Source organism: Strigops habroptila, unplaced genomic scaffold, assembly GCF_004027225.2.
Source record: "Strigops habroptila isolate Jane unplaced genomic scaffold, bStrHab1.2.pri NW_022045598.1_ctg1, whole genome shotgun sequence".
NCBI classification, from domain to species: Eukaryota; Metazoa; Chordata; class Aves; order Psittaciformes; family Psittacidae; genus Strigops; species Strigops habroptila.
Window position 1 is genome coordinate 1 of NW_022651079.1, and position 20183 is coordinate 20183.

General features: G+C 63.5%; 2 protein-coding genes across 4 annotated transcripts; one reads left to right on the forward strand and one right to left on the reverse strand.

Annotated features, from left to right (window-relative positions):
- Positions 1-3: 3 nt before the first annotated feature.
- On the forward strand, positions 4-4466 carry LOC115603001 (histone-lysine N-methyltransferase 2D-like). Of its 3 annotated transcripts, XM_030474508.1 has the most exons (10): positions 4-343; positions 1014-1098; positions 1759-1864; positions 1996-2165; positions 2642-2692; positions 2809-2891; positions 3024-3192; positions 3467-3576; positions 3665-3812; positions 4223-4466. In XM_030474508.1, exons 1-10 carry the CDS (start codon positions 300-302, stop codon positions 4295-4297), a joined length of 1041 nt encoding a protein of 346 aa, XP_030330368.1. In that variant the 5' UTR covers positions 4-299; the 3' UTR covers positions 4298-4466. The 3 variants fall into 3 exon arrangements, with proteins under 3 accessions (XP_030330368.1, XP_030330366.1, XP_030330367.1); XM_030474506.1 differs by lacking the exon at positions 4-343 and having other exon boundaries at positions 529-1098; XM_030474507.1 differs by lacking the exon at positions 4-343 and having other exon boundaries at positions 732-1098; positions 2645-2692.
- Positions 4462-20066, reverse strand: LOC115603000 (metabotropic glutamate receptor 6-like). The gene is made up of 11 exons (XM_030474505.1): positions 20036-20066; positions 18467-18945; positions 15112-15328; positions 13429-13564; positions 11712-11866; positions 10926-11075; positions 9365-9562; positions 8186-8322; positions 6883-7423; positions 5830-6221; positions 4462-4690 (listed from the first exon to the last, which is right to left on the reverse strand). Exons 2-11 carry the CDS (start codon positions 18935-18937, stop codon positions 4541-4543), a joined length of 2547 nt encoding a protein of 848 aa, XP_030330365.1. The 5' UTR covers positions 18938-18945; positions 20036-20066; the 3' UTR covers positions 4462-4540.
- Between the last annotated feature and the right edge of the window lie 117 nt (positions 20067-20183).

The window sequence follows — 20183 nt, forward strand, 5'->3', positions numbered from 1 at the left end:
GTCTCTATGGCCCCATAGGGACCTCCCAGCCCTATATATGGATGCACCCCTAACCCATAGAGTCCTTATGGACCCATAGGGGCCCCTCTAACCCTATGGACACCCCGTGGAGACCCTCATGACCCTGTGGAGGCTTTAATGCCCCATAGGGGCCCTATAGCAATGGGGATGGGCGGGGCCTGCCGATGCGAGCGGCGATTGGCTGCCTCCCCTCCGCGCGGGGCGGGATCGGGCGCTGATTGGCCACCGCCGGGGTGGGCGGGGCGAGGCTGGAAGAGCGGGAGGAGGAACCGGCGGCAATGGCGGCGGCGGCGGCGGCGGCTCCGCTGGAGCGCACCCGGGGGTGAGCCCGCGGGCGGGAAATCACCTCAGCGCGGCCGCCATCTTGGCTCCGGTCCCATGGCGGGCACCGCGTGTGGCCGGGGGGGGACGGGGCTTAATGGGGGTCCTTAGGGTGACCTGTGGGGTCTGTGGGTCCCAATGGGGGTCCTTGGGGTGTCCCTGTGGGGTCCGGGGGTCCCAATGGGGGTCCATAGGGTGACCTGTGGGGTCTGTGGGTCCCAGTGGGGGTCTCTGGGGTGTCCATGAGTCCTAATGCGGGTCCTTGGGGGGTCCCAGTGGGGGTCTCTGGGGTGTCCATGAGTCCTAATGCGGGTCCTTGGGGTGTCCCTGTGGGGTCCGTGGGTCCCAATGGGGGTCTCTGGGGTGACCTGTGGGGTCTGTGGGTCCAAGTGGGGGTCTCTGGGGTGTCCTATGGGGTGCATGGGTCTTAACGGGGGTCCTTGGGGTGTCCCTGTGGGATCCATGGGTCCTAATGGGGGTCGATAGGGTGTCCCCTCATCCCCAAGGGGGTTCCAGATCCTAATGGGGGTCCTTGGGGTGTCCCTGTGGGGTCTGTGGGTCCCAATGGGGGTCCTTGGGGTGTCCTATGGGGTGCATGGGTCCCAGTGGGGGTCTCTGGGGCGTCCCTGGGTCCCCACGCGTGTGTCGGGGGGTCCCTGGGGGGTCCCCAGGGTGCTGGTGGCTCTTGAGGCCGCCCTGGCCCTGGAGGAAGAGGACGGCGACGTCCCAGCCCCGCTCCTAGTGGAGCATCTTGTGGTGAGCCCCATGGCTGCCCCATAACTGCCCCACGGCTGCCCCCTGCCCCCCATATCTACCCCACCCATCTGTGCCTGCCCCCCATATCTCCCCTCTGACCCCACATTTCTGCCCAGTGCCCCCCCAAACCTGCCCCCTGGACTCCCCATATCTGCTCCTGCCCCCCCATACCTGCCCCCCAAACCTGCCTCTGCCCCTCCATATCTGCTCCTGCCCCCCATATCTCCCTCTGACCCCGCCTATCTGCCCAGTGCCCCCCCATATTTGCCCCTGAGCCCCCAAACTTGCCCCTGACCCCTCAAACCTGCTCCCTGCCCCCCCATATCTGCTTCTGACCCCCATATCTCCCCCCTGACCGTGGATATCTGCCCCCTGGACCCCCTGTATTTGCTCTCTGCCCCCCCATATGTGCCCACTGACCCCCCAGATCTGCCCCTGCCCCCCATATCTGCCCACTGTCCCCCCATATGTGCTCCTGATGCCTCATATCTGCCCCTGATCTCCATATCTGCTCCTGACGCCCTATATCTGCTCCCTGGTCCCCCATATCTCTCCTGTAACCCCGTGTATCTGCTCCTGAGCCCCCATATGTACTCCTGACTCCCATATCTCCCCCTTGCCCCCCCATATCTGCCCCGTCCCCCCATTTCCCCCCCCCAGGACACCCGTCGGAAGCAGAAGCTGCTCCTGGCGCAGCTGCGGGTCCTGCAGCTCCTCCTGGGGCTGGTTGAGAACCCGGGGCCCCCCCTGGCCCCCCCTGGCCTGCGTGAGTGCCCCCAAATATCCCCCCAAATACCCCCCCCAACCCCTGGGTCCCCCCTTGACGCCCCCCCCCAGTCCCTTAATCCGCCCCCTGCTGGCCGGGAGGTCCGTGCTGACGCAGAGCGCCCCCTGCAGCCGAGGCGGTGTCAGAGGCGCGGGGCCGCTGGCAGGAGCTGAAGTCGGGGTACGGGGGGGCGGTGGCGGCCCTGGGGGGGGCCCTGCCCCCCGCCCTGGCCCAGATCGAGACGGGGCAGCGGCTGCTGCAGCGGCTGAGGGGGGCCCTGCGGGGGGCCCAAAAGCGCCAGGTATGGGGGGACATGGGGCTGGGGGGGCCCTGTGTGTGCTGTGGGGTATGGCATGGGTGCTGGGGGGGGATATGGGCTATGACATGGGTGCTGGGGGGGGATATGGGGGTGTGCTATGGGGTATGACAGGGGTGCTGGGGAGGATATGGGGGTGCTATGGGGTATGACATGGGTGTTGGGGGGATATGGGGGTGCTATGGGTGCTATGGGGTGTGACATGGGTGCTGGGGGGGGATATGGGGGTGCTGTGGGTGCTATGGGGTATGACATGGGTGCTGGGGGGGGATATGGGGGTGCTATGGGGCATGACATGGGTGCTGGGGGGGGATATGGGGACTGAGGAAAGGGCTGGGTGTACTAGTGGGAGAGTCCCATGGGTGCTATGGGGTAAGACGTGGGTACTGAGCTGTGCAATATAGGGGCTGGGGGGGACACGGGGGCTGGGGGGGGTGTCCCATGGGTGCTGCCCCCCCTAGAAGAAAGAGCTGGAGGTGAAGCTGAAGGAGGCAAGAGGGAGACGGGACCAGGTGAGCACCTCCCCCCCCCCCAACCCGGGGGTCCCGGTACCCCCTTTTCCTCCCCCTTGTGTGTACTCGGGGGGGGGCACCCCCTAAATCCTGCCCCCCTCTCCCCCCCATTGCAGCTGCAGCAGCGGTTGGAGCAGCGGCGGCGGGAGCGGCTCGGCCAGCAGGGGGCGCTGCGGCACCAGCAGAGGGCGGCCCAAAGGTGGGGGGGGGGGTCAGGACCTTGGGGGGGGGTTGGGGGGACCCATAAATTGGGGGGGGGGAGGGTGCTGGGAAAGCAATGGAGGGGCCCAGACGTGTCCTCCCCCATCATGGACCCCCATTGTGGGTGCAGGGCAGAGGCCGGGTGCCGCCTGTACCAGGTCCTGGCGGGGGTCCGGGTGCTGCTGCCCCCCCCGGGGAGGCCGGAGCTGGAGCTGGAGCTGGGGCCCCCCCCGGGGCTCCCCGATTCCCTCCCAAGCCTGCGCCTCTGCCGCAGCCCCGGGGGGGGGTTCGACATCCAGGTAAGGGGGGGCTGGGGGGGGTATTTGGGGGCCGAGGAGAGGACTTAGGGGGCAGTTGGGGCCTGAAGGGGCACTTGGGGGGCTGGGAGGGGTCAGAAGTAGGGCCGGGGGGGGCGCTTTGGGGGCTGAAGGGGCTATCTGGGGGGCTGGGGGGGGGTCTGAAGGCAATTGTGGGGCAGATGGGGGTACTCGGGGGTCCAGGAGGGCACTTGGGGGTCTGAGGGGGGTCAGTGTGGGGGTTCCCCCCCATCTGCCCCCCATTCCCCCACCCTAGGGCCCCTCCCTCCCATTGCCCCCCCCCTTGGGCCCGGGGCTGGTGGAGCTGCAGGAGCGCTGCTGGGAAGGGCGCCCCCTGTGGGCCGAGGTGGAGCAACTCCAGCGCAGGTAAAGGGGGCGTCAATGGGGGGGGGGGTGTTTGGGGGTTCGGGGGGGCCCCCAAGTGACCCCCCCTTCCCCTTTACCCCCCCCCAAGGTTCGCCCTGGATTGGGAACCGTCCCTGCGGTGCCTGCGGGTGCTGGGGGGGTCGGGGACCCTCTGGATGCTGGAGCTGGAGCCGGGGTACCCGCAGCGGGGGGGCGTCCGCGTGCTGCCCCCCCTCGGGGTGGCCCCCCCGAGCCCTGTGAGTGACTGTGGCTGGTTGGGGGGGGAGCTGGGGGGGCAATTGGGGGGGGTCTGGAGGCAATTGGGGGCTCTATGAGGCAAGTTTAGGGGACTTGGGGGGTGTCTACAGGCAATTGGGGGGTCTATGGGGCAGGTTTAGGGGGCCTGGGGGGCACTTGGGGGTGTCTGGGGGCAAATGGGGGGGTCTATGGGGCAGGTTCAGGAGTCTTGGGGGTGTCTTAGGGGCAGTTGGGGGGTCTATGGGGCATGTTTAGGGGACCTGGGGGACAACTGGGGGGTCTATGTGGCAGATTTGGAGTCCGGGGGGCAATTGGGGCATCACTTGTGGGGGGCACTTGGGTGTCCCGGGACGGGGGGGTCACTTGTTGGGTCACCCCCTCTTAACCCCCCGCTCTTTACCCCCCACAGCCCCCCTCAGCCTGCCCCACATTGACTCAGTGGCTGGAGCTGCTGGTGAGGCCCCCCCAGAACCCCCCCAAGTAACACTCCCCCCCCAAAACCCCCCCAAATAAACCTGTTCCCCCCCACTTCGACCCCCCATCCCTCACATAACCCCCCCAAGTGTGTCCCTGTCCCCCCAAAAGGGGTCTCAAGCAGTGGCCGGACCCCCAAGTGTGTGTGTGTCCCCCACATAAAGGGGTCCCGGATGCACCGTGGCAGGAGCTTTATTGGGGGGGGGGACGGGACGGGGCGGTGGGGGGTGTGGCCTGGCGCAGGGGGCGTGGCCTACGGTGGCGGGTCGGCGCGCGGCCGCCGCGGTTGGTTGCGCTCCGGGTGCACGAGGATGACGTAGACTTTTGGCGCGTAAAGGAGCCCGAGCGGGACCGAGGCCGAGAGGCTCATGGAGACCGTGAGCGTGGCCGTCTGCACGTGCACCTGCGGGGGGCGTGGCCAAGGGGAAAGGGGGCGTGGCCAAGGGGAAAGGGGGCGGGGTCAACGCTCACGGCGCCGCTGGGTCCCCACGACCCTCCCGTGGTCACCAGGAGCTGCCCCATATCCCCCCCCACACACACATCTCTGGGGCCCCCCCAAACCTCCCGCCCGATCCTTCTTCACTGATTCCATCCCCAATGCCCCCTCCCCAACCTCCTGGGTAACCCCCAATGTCACTGTATGTTGTCCTGGCCCCCCCTGAACCTGCAGTGGCCCCCCCCCTCCAAACTGTTCGTGTCCCCACTCAGCCCCTGAGGCCCTCCTGGGTGTCCCCCCAAACCCTCTTTCCCCATGCCCTTGATGGAGCTCAGGCTTCTGTCTTCTTCCCCCCCACAACGTCCCCTGGGACACCCCCAAACCTCTCATGTGCCCCCCAAATTGACCATATAGTCCAACCATGAACTAATTCTAACCCAACCTTAACTCATCCCCAACCCAACCCCGTCCCACCTCAACATCAACCCCAACCCAACCCCAACTAACCCCAACCCCAACTAACCACAACCTGAACCCCAACCCAATGCAACCCAATACAACCCCAACCCAACCCCAACCCAACCTCAACCGCAACCCAGCCTCAACTCAACCTCAGCCTAACCCCAACCCAACTCAACCCAACCCCAACCCAACCTCAACCTCAACCCAACCCCAACCCAACCTCATCCCACCCCAACCTCAACCCATCCTCATCCCCAACCTCAACCCAACCCCAACTAACCCCAACCTGAACCTCCAACCCAATGCAACCCAATCTAACCCCAACCCAACTCAACCCAACCCAACCTCAACCCAACCCCAACCCAACCTCAACCCACCCTCATCCCCAACCTCAACCCCAACCCAACTTTAACCCCAACCCAACCCCAACCCATCCTCATCCCCAACCTCAACCCAACCCCAACCTGAACCCCAACTTCAACCCAGCCTCAACCCCAATCCAACCTCAACCCCAACCTCAGCCCCAACCCAACCCTTCAAACTCTTATGTCCCCCAAAGTCCTCTTCCCCCCACCCCAAACCCTTCCTCCCTGACCTCTTGCTGTCCCCCCCACCCCCCCATGCCCCCCACATCCCCTCCTCACCCTCTCAGCCGATCGAGCAGCGCCGAAGAAGATGGGCCCAAAGGCCAACCAGACCACGCAGGTGGTGTACATGGCGAAGCCGATGGGCTTGGCCTCGTTGAAGGTCTCGGGGACGCCGCGGGCCTTGATGGCGTAGACGGTGGTGGTGAGCATGAGGAGCAGCGCGTGCGCCAGGCAGGCCAGCGTGGCGCCCTCGGCCATGTCGCAGCGCAGCACCCCCCGCGCGTCCTCGGGGTCGGGGGTTCGCCCCATCTCATAGTCCACCAGCGCGTGGGGGGGGCGCAGGAGCAGCCACGCGGCCGCCCCCACCAGCTGCATCCCGCTGAGGGCGAAGGTGATGACGAGCTGCGAGGTGGGGCTGATGAAGCGGGGGGGGGTCACCGAGCGCTTCCCTATGGGGGGGGGGGGACAGGGAGGGGGTTATGGGGCGTGCAGGACCTCCAGAACTTTTGGTCAGCCCCATAAGTCACCTCGGGTGAGGACACGGTGGATGTGGCTGGTCGTGGTGAGGAACTGGGGTAGGTGGAACCTCATCCCATGTCCCTCAACCCAAACTCTTGTCCCTCAATTGGACCCCTATGGGGTTCCTGGACTCCTGAGACCCCCAGAGCCTTTGGTCAGCCCCATAGGTCACCCCACGTGAGGACAGAGCGGATGTGCTTGGTCATGGTAAGGAGCTGGGGTAGGTGGAACCTCATCCCACGTCCCTCAACCCAAACTCTTGACCCTCAGCCAGGCCCCTATAGGGTTCCTGGACTCCTGAGACCCCCAGAACCTTTGGTCAGCCCCATAAGTCACCTCAGGTAAGGACATGGTGGATGTGGGTGATTGTGAAAGGGAGCTGGGGTAGGTGGAACCCCATCCCATGTCCCTCAACCCAAACTCTTGACCCTCAGTCAGGCCCCTATGGGGTTCCTGGACTCCTGAGACCCCCAGAACCTTTGGTCAGCCCCATAAGTCACCCCAGGTGAGGACAGAGCGGATGCGGTCGGTCGTGGTGAGGAGCCGGGGTAGGTGGAACCGCATCCCACGTCCCTCACGCCCCCTCCTCACCCTGCTCGAAGATGCGGTAGATGCGGTTGGTCTTGGTGAGGAGCGCGGCGTAGCTCAGGCTCATCCCTAAGCCCAAGAAGAGCCTCCTCATGGCGCAGACGCCGACCCCCGGCTCGGCCACCATGAGGAAGGTGATGGCGTAGACCAAGGCGATGCCGACCAGGAGAACGTAACTGAGCTCCCTCCCCGACGCCTTCACGATGGGCGTCTCGTGGTGCTTGATGAAGGTGAGCAGGACGAAGGCGGTGGCCGACAAGCCCAAAGTGGCCAAGGCCAAGGGGACGGCGGCGCAAGGGTCCCCCCAGCGCAGGCGCAGGACGGGCGTGGGGCGGCAGGAGGTGCGGTTGGTGGTGGGGCGCAGGTGGGGGGGGCAGGCCTGGCAGCTCTGGGGGTCGGCGAGGAAGCGGTAGCCGGCGCAGAGCTCGCAGTGCCAGCAGCACGGCACCCCCTTCACCGGCGTCTTCTTCTCGCCGGGCCCGCACGGGAGGCTGCAGACCGACGGCGGCACCGAGCCGTTGGAGCCCCACGTCATGGCGTCCATCTGGGGGGCGCCGGGAGGTGAGGGGGGGGGCCGGCACCCGCCGGCGGGGGGGCGGGAGTTGGCCACGGGGTGCCCGGGTGGTCAGTGAGGTCCCACCAGTTGACCCATGGGGCGCCCAATTGGCCATGGGGGCATCCAACTGGTCATTGAGGTCCCCCCAGTTGACCATGGGGACACCCAGTTGGCCATGGGGGCATCCAACTGGTCATTGAGATCCAACCAGTTGATCATTGAGGTCCCACCAGTTGACCATGATGGGACCCAGTTGACCCATAGGGCACCCAGTTGACCATGATGGGACCCAGTTGACCATGGGGACACCCAGTTGGCCGTGGGGGCACCCAAGTAATCATTGAGACCCAACCAGTTGACCCATGGGGCACCCAATTGACCATGGGGGCATCCAACTGGTCATTGAGATCCAACCAGTTGACCATTGAGATCCCACCAGTTGATTATTGAGGTCCAGCCAGTTGACCATGGTGGGACCCAGTTGACCATGGGGCACCCAATTGGCCATGGGGGCACCCAGTTGATCACTGAGATCCAACCAGTTAACTATGGGGGTCCCACCAGTTGACCTTGAGGGCACCCAATTGATCATTGAGGTCCCCCCAGTTGACCATGGGGGCACCCAAGTAATCATTGAGATCCAACCAGTTGACCTTGAGGGCACCCAATTGACCACTGAGACCCAACCAGTTGGCTCTGGGGGTGCCAGCAGGTGCCCGTGGGGCACCCATGGGTGGGGGCAGCACCCACCTGCAGGTGCAGCCCCTGCACCCACTGTCCCACCGGCCGGTAGGTGCCGCTGCCGTTGGCGCCCTGGAACTGGAAGATGTCGTATCTGCCCGGCGCGTCCCCGTTCTCGTTGAAGCTCACGGGGGTCCCTGCGCTGCCTGCACCAGTACGGACCAGTATGGACCAGTATAGACCAGTATGGACCAGTACGGACCAGTACGGACCAGTATAGACCAGTATGGACCAGTATGGACCAGTATGGACCAGTTGGGACCAGTACGGACCAGTACGGACCAGTATGGACCAGTTGGGACCAGTACGGACCAGTATAGACCAGTACGGACCAGTATAGACCAGTATGGACCAGTATGAACCAGTAAGGACCAGTACGGGCCCAGGAGCACCCAGTAAGAACCCACTGAGGACCCCCCAGTGTATCCCAGTATGGTCTCCAGTGCCTCCCAGTCCATCCCAGTGTCCCCCCAGTATGTCCCACTCTGTTCTCCAGTCCCCTCCCAGCCCTTCCCAGTCCATCCCAGTCCCTTCCATTCCCCTCCCAGTTCCCCCTATTCCCCTCCTATTCCCTCCCATCCACTTCCCAGTCCCTCCCAGTCCATCCCATCCCCTCCCATTCCCCGCCAGCCCCCTCCCAGTCTATCCCAGTCCCTCCCAGTCCATCCCAGTGTCCCCCCAGTATGTCCCACTATGTTCTCCACTCCCCTCCCAACCCTTCCCATTCCCCCCCATTCCCTCCCCATTGCCCCCAGCCCCCTTCCAGTGCCCCCCAGTCCATCCCAGTGTCCCCCAGTATGGTCTCCAGTGCCCCCATTCCCCTCCCATCCCCTTCCCAGTCCCTCCCAGTCCCTTCCCAGTCCCTTCCCAGTGCCCCCATTCCCCTCCCATCCCCTTCCCAGTCCCTCCCAGTCCCTTCCCAGTCCCTTCCCAGTCCCCCCATTCCCCTCCCATCCCCTTCCCAGTCCCTCCCAGTCCATCCCAGTCCCTTCCCAGTCCCCCCATTCCCCTCCCATCCCCTTCCCAGTCCCTCCCAGTCCATCCCAGTCCATCCCAGTCCCCCCATTCACCTCCCATTCCCCTCCAGTGCCCCCCAGCCCCCTCCCAGCGCCTCCCAGTCTATCCCAACCCCTTCCCATTGCCCCCATTGCCCCCCATTGCCCCCCCCGGCCCCCCCCGCTCGGGCACCGCTGAAGTTGACTCCTCGGATGTGCTGCAGGAGGCGGCGCCCGTCGGGGGGGTCCATGTGGGGGCAGAGCCCCCCCCCGGGGCAGAGCTCGGCCGCGAGGCTGTGCAGGGCCCGCGCCATGGCCAGCACCGCGTCGATGACGAACTGCACCTTCCCCTCCTGCTCGTAGGGCGAGTCCCGCCCGATGCGCTCCCGCCCTGCCCCACGCGTGGGGGTCAGACCCATAGAGCTGCCCCATAGCGCTGCTCTGCCCCACGCGTGGGGGTCAGACCCACAGCGCTGCCCCATAGCGCTGCTCTGCCCCACGCGTGGGGGTCAGACCCATAGAGCTGCCCCATAGCGCTGCTCTGCCCCACGCGTGGGGGTCAGACCCATAGAGCTGCCCCATAGCGCTGCTCTGCCCCACACGTGGGGGTCAGACCCATAGAGCTGCCCCATAGCGCTGCTCTGCCCCACACGTGGGGGTCAGACTCATAGAGCTGCCCCATAGCGCTGCTCTGCCCCACGCGTGGGGGTCAGACCCATAGAGCTGCCCCATAGCGCTGCTCTGCCCCACACGTGGGGGTCAGACCCATAGAGCTGCCCCATAGCGCTGCCCTGCCCCACGCGTGGGGGTCAGACCCATAGAGCTGCCCCATAGCGCTGCCCTGCCCCACACGTGGGGGTCAGACCCATAGAGCTGCCCCATAGCGCTGCTCTGCCCCACACGTGGGGGTCAGACCCATAGAGCTGCCCCATAGCGCTGCTCTGCCCCACACGTGGGGGTCAGACCCATAGAGCTGCCCCATAGTGCTGCTCTGCCCCACACATGGGGGTCAGACTCATAGAGCTGCCCCATAGCGCTGCTCTGCCCCACACGTGGGGGTCAGACCCACAGCGCTGCCCCATAGTGCTGCTCTGCCCCACACGTGGGGGTCAGACCCATAGCGCTGCCCCATAGCGCTGCCCTGCCCCACACATGGGGGTCAGACCCATAGAGCTGCCCTGCCCCACACATGGGGGTCAGACCCACAGTGCGACCCCATAGCACTGCCCTGCCCCACATCATGTGGGGGTCAGACCCATAGAGCTGCCCTGCCCACACGTAGGGATCAGACCCATAGCACTGCCCCATAGTGCTGCCCTGCCCCACACATGGGGGTCAGACACATAGCACTACCCTGCCCCACACGTGGGGGTCAGACCCACAGCACTGCCCCACACTTGGGGGTGAGACCCACAGCACTGCCCCATAGCACTGCCCCGCCCCACATGTGTGGGGTGAGACTCACACCTGACCCATAGTGCCCTGTGTGCTCCCGCTCTGCCCCACACTTGGGGGTCAGACCCGCAACTGACCCATAGAGCCCCATGTGCTCCCGCTCTGCCCCACACTTGAGGGTCAGACCCACAGCTGCTGACCCATAGCACCCCATGCACTCCTGCCCTGACCCACACATGTGGGGTGAGACCCACCACTGAGCTACAGCACAGGGTACCCCAGGGGTGCTATAGGGCAGGCAGGGTGCTGTGGGACAGGCAGGGTGCTATAGGGCACACTGTGGGGCAGGTAGGGGTTACCTGTGCACTTGCGGACGGGGCCGCTGTGGGGCTCGCTCTGGGGCTCGCTATGGGGCAGGCGGCAGTTGAAATCCTCCTCCCAGAACTCGTGGAACCAGAGGTTGCGGCGGTTGTTCTCCAGCGAGCGGGAGGTGAAATACTCATCGAAGCCTGTGGGGGGGCACCCCATAGCGCCGTGGGTCACCCTATGGCATTGTGGGGCTGCCCCATAGCGCCCTAGGGTGCCCCATAGCAGCGTGGGACAGGCTTCCCCTTGCACAAAGAGGCAGAACAGCACCAGGACCCTCCCTGCCACCCATTCAGAGCTGGGTGAATCCTCCCTGTGGTGCTGCCCCATAGTGCTGTGGGTCACCCCATAGCGCCATGGGTCACCCCATAGCCAGATGAGGCAGAAAGGTGGTGGGACCCTCCCTAAACGCTCCCCCCCAACACTTGGGACCTGCTGGGTCCCCCCAGGGGATGCTATGGGGCTGCCCCATAGCGCCATGGGGCACCCTATAGCGCTATGAGGCAGGCTTCTCTCCGCACAGACAGACAGAACGGCACCTATAGCTCCCCCAGCGGCACTCCCCGGGCACTGCCGCGCTGTGGGGCTGCCCCATAGCGGCACTCCCCGGGCACTGGCGCGCTGTGGGGCTGCCCCATAGCGGCACTCCCCGGGCACTGGCGCGCTGTGGGGCTGCCCCATAGCGGCACTCCCCGGGCACTGGCGCGCTGTGGGGCTGCCCCATAGCGGCACTCCCCGGGCACTGGCGCGCTGTGGGGCTGCCCCATAGCGGCACTCACCGGGCACCGAGGCGCGCTTGGGCAGGATGGTGATGGCTCCGTCGGCCGCCGGCTCCAGCCCCTGCACCGGGCCCAGCTTCGCCCCCCACGAGTCGGAGCCGACCCACGAGAAGTGACCCGAGAGGTTGGCGCGAGCGGTGGCCTCCAGCACCCGCCTGCGGGCGATGGGAGACTGGGATGGACTGGGAGGCACTGGGAGGCGTTAGGAAGAGACTGGGATGGACTGGGATGGACTGGGATAGACTGGGAGGCATTAGGAAGAGACTGGGATGGACTGGGAGGCGTTAGGAAGAGACTGGGATGGACTGGGAGGCACTGGGAGGCGTTAGGAAGAGACTGGGATAGACTGGGATGGACTGGGAGGTGTTAGGAATAGACTGGGATAGACTGGGAGGCATTAGGAAGAGACTGGGATAGACTGGGAGGCATTAGGAAGAGACTGGGATGGACTGGGATAGACTGGGAGGCATTAGGAAGAGACTGGGATAGACTGGGATGGACTGGGAGAGCACTGGGGGGGACTGGGATAGACTGGGAGGGGAATGGGAAGTGACTGGGGTACACTGGGAGGGCCCTGGTGGGGACTGGGAGGTGTTAGGAAGAGACTGGGATAGACTGGGATGGACTGGGAGGGCACTGGGAGGGCACTGGGGGGGACTGGGATGGACAGTGATAGACTGGGAGGGCACTGGGATGGAGTGGGGGGGACTGAGAGGGACTGGGAGGGCACTGGGATAGACTGGGAGGCATTAGGAAGAGACTGGGATGGACTGGGATAGACTGGGAGGCATTAGAAAGAGACTGGGATGGACTGGGAGGTGTTAGGAAGAGACTGGGATAGACTGGGAGGCATTAGGAAGAGACTGGGATGAACTGGGATGGACTGGGAGGTGTTAGGAAGAGACTGGGAGGCACTGGGAGGGGAATGGGATGGACTGGAATAGACTGGGAGGCATTAGGAAGCGACTGGGATAGACTGGGAGGGAGTGCTCTATACTGGTGTACACTGGTCTATACAGCTCTATACTGGTTTATACTGCTCTATATGGCTCTATACTGGTTTATACTGGTCTATACAGTTCTATACTGGTTTATACTGGTCTATATGGCTCTATACTGGTGTACACTGGTCTATACAGCTCTATACTGGTTTATACTGCTCTATATGGCTCTATACTGGTTTATACTGGACTATACAGCTCTATACTGCTCTGTACTGCTCTATACTGGTGTACAGTCCTCTATACTGCTCTATACTGGTCTATACTGGTCCATACTGCTTATACCGGTCCATACTGCTCTACAGTGCTCTATACTGGCCTATACTGGTCCATACTGCTTATACCGGTCCATACTGCTCTACAGTGCTCTATACTGGTCTATACTGGTCCATACTGCTTATACCGGTCCATACTGCTCTACAGTGCTCTATACTGGTCTATACTGGTCCATACTGCTTATAATGGTCCATACCGCTCTACACTGCTCTACACTGGTGTATACTGGTCTATACTGGTCCATACTGGTCTCTCCAGGTCACTCAGCCCATCTCAGCCCCGCTGGTGAAGCCTCCTTGGGCTGTGCTGGGCTCGGGGGGGGGGTGTTCCTGGGCCCGTTCCTGCTCAATACTGCCCTATACCGCCCTCTGCTGCCCTGCACTGGTCGGTACTGGTCCATACTGGTGCGCACTGGTCCGTACTGGCGGCAGGGCTCTCACCGGATGTCGTCCTCGTTGGCGAACAGCACCACCCCCCGCGCCGTCGACGTCTCCATGAGCCTCCCGATGAGTTTGTCGAACTCGCCCGGACGCGGCTCCCGCGGGATCTTGATGGACTGAGCGATGCAGAGCCCGCCTGCCCCAGTACGGACCAGTACGGACCAGTACGGACCGGTACAGACCGGTACGGACCGGTATATCCCAGTCCCTCCCCTCCCAGTGCCTTCCCAGTCCCCCCCCCATTTCCTTTCAGTTCCCTCCCACTACATCCCAGTCCCCCTCCAGTCCCCCCCAGTCCATCCCAGTCCCTCCCAGTATATCCCAGTCCCACCCAGTCCCTCCAAGTCCCTTCCCAGTCCCCCCCACTCCATCCCAGTGCCCTCCCATTATATCCCAGTCACTTCCCATTCCCCTCCCGCTATGTCCCAGTCTGTCCCAGTCTATCCCAGTCTCTTCCTAATGCCTCCTCGTCTATCCCAGTGCCCTCCCAGTCTATCCCAGTGTATCCCAGTGTATCCCAGTCCTCCCCAGTCCCCTTCTAGTGCCCACCCAATCCCTTCTAGTCCCTTCCCAGTCCCCCCCATCCATCCCAGTGCCCTCCCAGCCCATCCCAGTCCCTCCCAGTGCACTCCCATTATAACCCAGTCACCTCCCAGTCCCTCCCATTCTCTTCCCACTATGTCCTAGTCCATCCCAGTCTATCCCAGCCTCTTCCTAATGCCTCCCAGTCTATCCCAGTGCCCTCCCAGTCTATCCCAGTCCCCCCCAGTGCCCTCCCATTACACCCCAGTCGCTGCCCATTCCCCTCCTAGTCTATCTCAGTCTATCCCAGTCCACCCCAGTGCCCTCCCAGTCTATCCCAGTCCCTCCCAGTCTATCCCAGTCCCCCCCAGTGCCCTCCCAGTGTATCCCAACCACTTCCCAGTCTATCCCAGTCACTTCCCCTTCCCCTCCCAGTCCATTCCAGTCTATCCCAGTCTCTTCCTAATGCCTCCCAGTCTATCCCAGTCCCTCCCAGTCTATCCCAGTCACCTCCCATTCCCCTGCCAGCCTATCCCAGTCCATCCCAGTTCCCTCCAGTCTACCCCAGTCCCCCTCAGTTCCCTCCCAGTCTATCCCAGTCCATCCCAGTGCCCTCCCAGTCCATTCCAGTCTATCGCAGTCTCTTCCTAATGCCTCCCAGTCTATCCCAGTCCCTCCCAGTCTATCCCAGTCCCCCTCAGTTCCCTCCCAGTCTATCCCAGTCACTTCCCATTCCCCTCCCAGTCTATCCCAGTCCCCCTCAGCTCCCTCCCAGTCTATCCCAGTCACTTCCCATTCCCCTCCCAGTCTATCCCAGTCCCCCTCAGCTCCCTCCCAGTCTATCCCAGTCACTTTCCATTCCCCTCCCAGTCCCCCCCAGTGCCCTCCCAGTCCCTCCCAGTCTATCCCAGTCTCTTCCTAATGCCTCCCAGTCTATCCCAGTCCCCCTCAGTTCCCTCCCAGTCTATCCCAGTCACTTCCCATTCCCCTCCCAGTCTATCCCAGTCCCCCTCAGCTCCCTCCCAGTCTATCCCAGTCACTTTCCATTCCCCTCCCAGTCTATCCCAGTCCCTCCCAGTCTATCCCAGTCCCTCCCAGTGCCCTCCCAGTCCCCCCCAGTCCCTCCCGGTCTCCTCCTAGCGCCCCGCAGCCGCGGCGCACCGGCCTCGCGGGAGCTCTGCACGAAGGCCTCGACGCCGCTCTCGCCGTAGCTGCCCTCGGAGGCCACGGTGGCCACGTAGCTCCAGCCCAGGGCGCGGCTCACGGCCACCATGGCGGCCGCCTGCTGCGAGTCCGGCGGCACCACCCGCGAGAAGAAGCCGTAACGCGCCGGGTCGCTCAGCTCCGGCGCCGTGGAGGCGTAACTGATCTGCGGGATCTGGGAATGCCACCGGGAATGGCGGGATGGAGCCCCGGAATGGCGGGATGGAGCCCCTGGAACTGAGCTGCGGGGCTGGGAATGTCCTGGGAATGGGGCAGGGAGCGCCGGGAGTGAGCTGCGGGATCTGGGAATGCCCCGGGAATGGCGGGATGGAGCCCCGGGAGTGAGCTGCAGGGCTGGGAATGCCCCGGGAATGGGGCAGGGAGCCTGGGGGTGAGCTGCGGGATCTGGGAATGCCCCGGGAATGGCGGGATGGAGCCCCAGAACTGATCTGTGGGATCTGGGAATGCCCCGGGAATGGGGCAGGGAGCCCCTGGAACTGAGCTGGGGGGCTGGGAATGCCCCGGGAATGGGGGGATAGAGCCCTGGGAGTGAGCTGTTGGCTGGGAATGCTGCTGGGAATGGGGCGATGGAGCCCCAGAACTGATCTGCGGGATCTGGGAATGCCGCCGGGAATGGGCCATGGAGCCCGGGAGTGATCTGGGGGCTGGGAATGCTGCTGGGAATGGGGGGATAGAGCCCCGGAACTGAGCTGTGGGGCTGGGAATGCCGCCTGGAATGGGCCATGGAGCCCGGGAGTGATCTGGGGGCTGGGAATGCTGCTGGGAATGGGGGGATAGAGCCCCGGGAGTGAGCTGGGGACTGGGAATGCTGCCGGGAATGGGCCATGGAGCCCCAGAACTGAGCTGGGGGGCTGGGAATCATCATGGAATGGGGTGGGAGGACCTGAGCATCATCCAGTTCCAACCATGGACACATTGCTCCAGCCTGGATTTGAGCACTGGTAGGGATGGGGCACGGGAATGTGGGGATAGAGCCCTGGAATTGAGCTTTGGGGGCTGGGAATGCCGCTGGGGACATGGGGACACGGGGGGGGGACATTGGGACATATGGACACGGGGGGGGGCCTAATCCCAAGGGACACTTCCCCCCCCCCGTGTATTCCCTGTCCCTAATCCCCCCTAATCCCTGGAGCCGTTTGCTGCCGCCCCGCGGCATTGTGGGTAACGGGGGGGGGGATGGAAGGACCCCACCAACCCCCCCCATGTCCCCCCAATGGGGAGAGATGGAGCTGAACTGAGACACATTGGCCACCATGATAGAGATGGAGGAAGCTACATTGGCCATCATGATGGAGACTCAGTGGCCACCAGGATGGCGATGGATGGAGCCACACTGACTTCCATGATGGAGCTGAACTGAGACACATTGGCCACCATGATGGAGATGAAAGAATCCACACTGACCACTGTGATGGACACAGATGGAGCCCCATTGACCTTCATGCTGGAGCTGGACCTTCGCCCCATTGCCCCCATTGCCCCCGTTGCCCTGCTCACATCGAAGAGCCGCAGCACATTGGCCACCATGATGGACACAGGTGGAGCCACATTGGCCACCGTGATGGAGATGGATGGAGACACATTGACCATTGTGATGGAGATGGATGGAGACACATTGGCCACCATGATGGAGATGGATGGAGATGCATTGGTTGGCACCATGATGGAGATGGATGGAGACACATTGACCACCATCATGGACACATATTGGCCACCATGATGGAAACACATTGACCACCATCATGGAGACACATTGGCCACCATCAAGGAGACACGTTGACCACCATGATGGAAACACATTGTCCACGATGATGGAGATGAAGGAATCCACATTGACCACTGTGATGGACACAGATGGAGCCCTGTTGACCTCCATGCTGGAGCTGGACCTTCCCCCTGCTGCCCCACTCACATTGAAGAGCCACAGCACATTGGCCACCATGATGGAGATGGATGGAGACACATTGACCACCATGCTGGAGACACATTGGCCTCCATGATGGAGTTGAACTGTGACACATTGGCCACCATGATGGAAACACATTGACCACCATCAAGGAGACACGTTGACCACCATGATGGAAACACATTGATCACCATGAAGGAGACACATTGACCGCGATGATGGAGATGAAGGAATCCACATTGACCACCGTGATGGACACAGATGGAGCCCTGTTGACCTCCATGCTGGAGCTGGACCTTCCCCCTGCTGCCCTGCTCACATTGAAGAGCCACAGCACATTGGCCACCATGATGGAGATGGATGGAGACACATTGGTTGGCACCATGATGGAGATGGATGGAGACACATTGACCACCATGATGGAGATGGATGGAGACACATTGGTTGGCACCATGATGGAGATGGATGGAGACACATTGGCACCATCATGGAGACACATTGGCCACCATCATGGAGACACATTGAACACAATGATAGAGACACATTGACCTCCATGATGGAGATGGAGGAAGCCACATCGACCACCGTGATGGACACAGATGGAGCCCCATTGACCTTCATGCTGGAGCTGGACCTTAGCCCCATTGCCCCCATTGCCCCCGTTGCCCTGCTCACATCGAAGAGCCGCAGCACATTGGCCACCATGATGGACACAGGTGGAGCCACATTGGCCACCGTGATGGAGATGGATGGAGACACATTGGCACCATGATGGAGATGGATGGAGACATATTGGCCTCCATGATGGAGTTGAACTGAGACACATTGGCCACCATGATGGAGATGGATGGAGACACATTGACCACCGTGATGGAGATGGATGGAGACACATTGACCACCATGATGGAGATGGATGGAGACACATTGACCACCATCATGGACACATATTGGCCTCCATGATGGAGACACATTGGCCACCACGATGGAGGTGGATGGAGCTCCATTGCCCCCATTGCCCCCACTGCCCCCGTTGCCCCCGTTGCCCCCATTGCCCCCATGCCCCCTTGCATTGAAGAGCCGCAGCACATTGGTCACCATGATGGAGATGGATGGAGCTCCATTGCCCCCGCTGCCCCCATTGCCCCCGCGCCCCGCTCACATTGAAGAGCCGCAGCACATTGGCCACCATGATGGAGATGGATGGAGACACATTGACCACCATCATGGACACATATTGACCACCATGATGGAGATGGATGGAGACACATTGGCCACCATGATGGAGATGGATGGAGACACATTGACCACCATCATGGACACATATTGACCACCATGATGGAGGTGGATGGAGACACATTGGCACCATTGCCCCCGCGCCCCGCTCACATTGAAGAGCCGCAGCACGTTGGCCACCATGATGGAGACGGAGCTGGCCGAGGCGCCGATGACCCCCACGAGGCGCTCGGGGGGGGGCCGCCGGGGGGGGCTCCCGTCGGCGCATTGTCCCTCCCCCTCGGGGGGGGGCAGGAGGCTCCGGACGAAGCCGAGCGCCTGCTCCAGGGCGTAGGTGTCCCGGGAGCAGGTATCCAGGATGCGGGCGCCCAGCGTCAGGTTGGGCAGCACCTTTGGGTCCCCGTTGACGCGGTCCAAGGCGTAGAGCATGGCCTCCAGGCGGTGGATCCCCTTCTCCTTCTTGATGGGCCCGCAGGGGACCCCGGCGGGGCCCCGGGAGTGCACGGGGAAGAGCCCCCCCAGCGTCAGGTCCCCCTCCAGGCGGATGCCGTGGGGCTGGGTGGGCGATGGGGCAGCCAGGATGTGGCCCCACAGGGTGCTCAGGGGGAGCAGGAGCTGCAGCATGGCCCGGGCTGGGGGGGGGACACACAACAGGGGGTTGGGGGGAGGCGCTATGGGGCAGGGGTGTAGAGTATGGGGGGGGAACGCTATGGGGCAGGGAGCAGGGGGGTGGCAGCCTATGGAGTGGGGGGGGCAACCTATGGGTGGGGGTGGCACCCTGTAAAGTGGAAGCCTATGGGGCATAAGTAGCACCCTACGAGGCAGGGAGAGCACCCTATGGGGTGGGGGTCTGGCACACTATGGGGCAGAGGTAGCACCGTATGGGGTGGCAACCTGTGGGACGGGGTGGCAACCTGTGGGGTGGCAGCCTATGGGGCAGAAATAGCACCCTATGGGGCAGAGGTGGCACCCTATGGGGTGGCAACCTATGGGAGGGGGTGGCAACCTATGGGGCAGGGATAGCCCCCTATGGGGTGGCAACCTATAGGGCAGAAGTAGCACCCTATGGGGCAGGGAGGGGGCAGCTGGCACCCTATGAGGAGGAGAGTGGCACCCTATGGGGCGGGTGGTGGCACCCTATGGGGCAGGGACCCCCACAATGGCTTAAGGCAGGTCTGGCACCTATAGGGTGGGTGATGTCCCCCCCCCGCCTCCAGCGGCTGAACCCAAAGGGGGGGTTGGGGGGGGCTCAAATCCCTTTGCACCCCTCCCCCCCCCGCAGCTGGATTAGGGGGGATGGGGGGGGGGAGGGGATAATCCGGCTGCTCGGCTGCAGCCGGGGGGGGGTATGGGGGGGTGAGGGGCTGGGGGGGGGGTTAAAGGGGGCTATAGGGGGTCTAAGGGGACATTGGGGGGGGTAAAGGGAGCAATGGGGGGGGTAAAGGGGGCTATGGGGAGTCTAAGGGGCTATGGGGGATCTAAGGGGACATTGGGGGGGTCTTTGGGGGGGCTGAGGTGACATTGGGGGCAATGGGAGGGGCTATGGGGGGGTCTGAGGGGACATTGGGGGGGTCTTTGGGGGGGCTGAGGTGACATTGGGGGCAATGGGAGGGGCTATGGGGGGGTCTGAGGGGACCCTGGGGGGCTTCAAAGGGACATGAAGGGACCCGGGGGGGGGGAATGAAATGCTGGGGGGGGTTCTGGGGGGGGACACACACACACTTTAATGTGACACGAAGGTGACATTGGGGGGGGGGGGTGCAACGAGCCTGGTGGACGCGGAGCCTCGGGAGGAGCCGCCGCCGCCGCCGCCCGCGAGCGTTTGGAACGGCCGCGAACGGCGCGGAACGGCGCGAACGGCGCTTCCCCC